This window comes from Echinops telfairi, unplaced genomic scaffold (genome assembly GCF_000313985.2).
Source record: "Echinops telfairi isolate 266 unplaced genomic scaffold, ASM31398v2 ScPeMD7_7421;HRSCAF=8459, whole genome shotgun sequence".
Taxonomy (NCBI): domain Eukaryota; kingdom Metazoa; phylum Chordata; class Mammalia; order Afrosoricida; family Tenrecidae; genus Echinops; species Echinops telfairi.
Genome location: NW_022111321.1, coordinates 17,392,011 through 17,394,187, shown reverse-complemented (window position 1 = coordinate 17,394,187; position 2,177 = coordinate 17,392,011). Strand labels below are relative to the sequence as shown.

At 39.3% G+C, this 2,177-nt stretch overlaps 1 protein-coding gene across 1 annotated transcript; it reads right to left on the bottom strand.

Moving 5' to 3' along the window:
* On the bottom strand, positions 1-504 carry LOC123522540 (protein Abitram; the record flags this gene model as incomplete). The annotated part of the gene is made up of 1 exon (XM_045297738.1): positions 1-504. A coding segment is annotated over exon 1 (501 nt), but the record flags the coding sequence as incomplete, so codon positions are not given.
* Positions 505-2,177: the final 1,673 nt, after the last annotated feature.

The window sequence follows — 2,177 nt, the reverse complement described above, 5'->3', positions numbered from 1 at the left end:
TTCATACTGCTCTTGTGTCAGGAGCCCTTCTGTTATGCTCTTGCTTTCTTCAAATTTGGGTAAGACGACTGCAATGTAGCCTTCAGTGGATGGCTTCTCTTGCAGAATGGACGGCTTACGGAGAATGTTTTCATTCACTTCCATCAACCGTCCTCGAACACAGCTAGAGACAGTGTATTCTTCTCCATCTGCACAGTGAATCTTACACAGAGGTGCGAGTTCTGTTAGAAACTGTGCCCCCCGCTTAAATTTCCCAGAGACCTTGTTCTGAAGTCTGCTACAGTTGGTGCTGATCTGATAGGAAATGCTTTCGATCGTTTTTCCACTTTGAAGAACTGGATGAGATCCTGCCAATGTGATGACACATATTCGGTTAGAATGCTGCAATACACAGTGGTCCTCACAGGGTTTCCCTTTGACATCTGCCTTGTACCAGCGAGTGAAGTACCGATCGACTAGCGACGGGATAGATGGCGCAGCGGCCGCAGACTCCGTAGCCATGGCGACCTCCAGCGTGGCTACCCCGCCCTCGGAAATTTTCACTATTTACACAGTGTAGTAAAAATACCAAAAAGTCACTGATTTGCTCAGGCACAGTGGCCCGTGTCCTGTACCCCAGCATCAGACAAATCATAGTGGCTGACCTCAATATGAATGGCAGTCCCATTCCCCTTCACAAGGGATTGGTTTGGGAGTAAACAAATGACCTAATTCTGGCCACTGAGACGAAAGGAGCTGCTAGAGGTCTTGGAAGCAAAGTTAAATGAGACTAAAAGGTTATTAAATGAAACAATTTCACTACCAAGGCACAAGATGAAAATCATTCTGTGATTTCTGAAGATGATCTTTAATTACTTCCCAGCCAGATTCGATTCTCCTCCTTTTGCAAGGTGTACTGCAGTCACTAAATTCTCTTTGTGTAGTAGTATAAGACTGAGAAATCTCCAGAAATTGGGTATTTTCATTAAAAACCTAAAAAAATAACAAAAGAAAAAAATGTTTTTTCTGATAGTGTTTTTTAATACGTCATCTAGAAAAAAAAAGTTACTCCTGAACTAAAAATACAAGTCAGTCATAAGGAAGAATAATAAATTACAAAAATATACAGTATACAGGTATACCTTGGAGATTTTGCAGGTTCAGTTCCAAGCCACAGCAATAAAGATACAAAGCAAGTAATATGAATTTTTGGTGTTCTAGTACATATAAAGGTTATTTTCATACATCCTGTAGTCTATTCAGTATGTGCAACATTACAGAAAATAGGGTAAAAAGTATAAAAATTACCAAAACGTGACAAAGGCATAAGTTGTTGGGAAAATATTGACAACAGACTTGCTCACCGCAGGGTTACCACAACCTTCAATGTGTAAAGCTGACGCACAATAAAACGAAGGGCAATAAAGTGAACTATGTCTGTATCAGTATGATAATACAGTGAGAATCAAATATACTGAAATAAATACAATGGCTCTTTAAAAGGAGGTGCTATAACAAGTAACATACCAGTTTTATTTCCTGGAAACATTTACTAAAAGCACCAACACATCTAAAAGTAAATCAAAGCCTACTTTTTCAAAAGGACGAAATCTTTAATTTGTCATTATGAAAATGTTTAACGTAGTAAAATTACTATCTAGGACTGTTAACCAAATCTCTGGGAAGAAATTTGTATGCACAAAACATTAGGTCACCAACTGATGAATGAATGAATAAATAGACAAAAAAAATTAACGTAGCCATACATTTCAGCCATGACAAGGAATATGTATTGATAAATGGCCAAATATGGATGAATCTTGAAAACTTTATGCTAACTCAGTGATCCTCAACCTTCCTAAGGTCACGACCCTTTAGTCAGTTCCTTATGTTGTGGTGACCCCCCCCCCCAATTAAATTATTTTCGTTGCTACTTCATAACTGTAATGTTGTTACTGTTATGAATCGGGCAACCCCTGTGAAAGGGTTGTTCGACCCCCAAAGAAGTTGCGACCCCCAGGTTGAGAACCGCTGTGCTGAATGAAACAAGGCACACTCTAAAGGACATACAGTACAGGTTTCTCTCTACAGAAATGTCTAAATTAAGCTTTATTTGGATATTTCCCCTAGAGACAGAAAGTGGATTAGTGGTTATGAGGGGCTAGGGCAAGGGGACAAATCAGGACTGACCACTAATA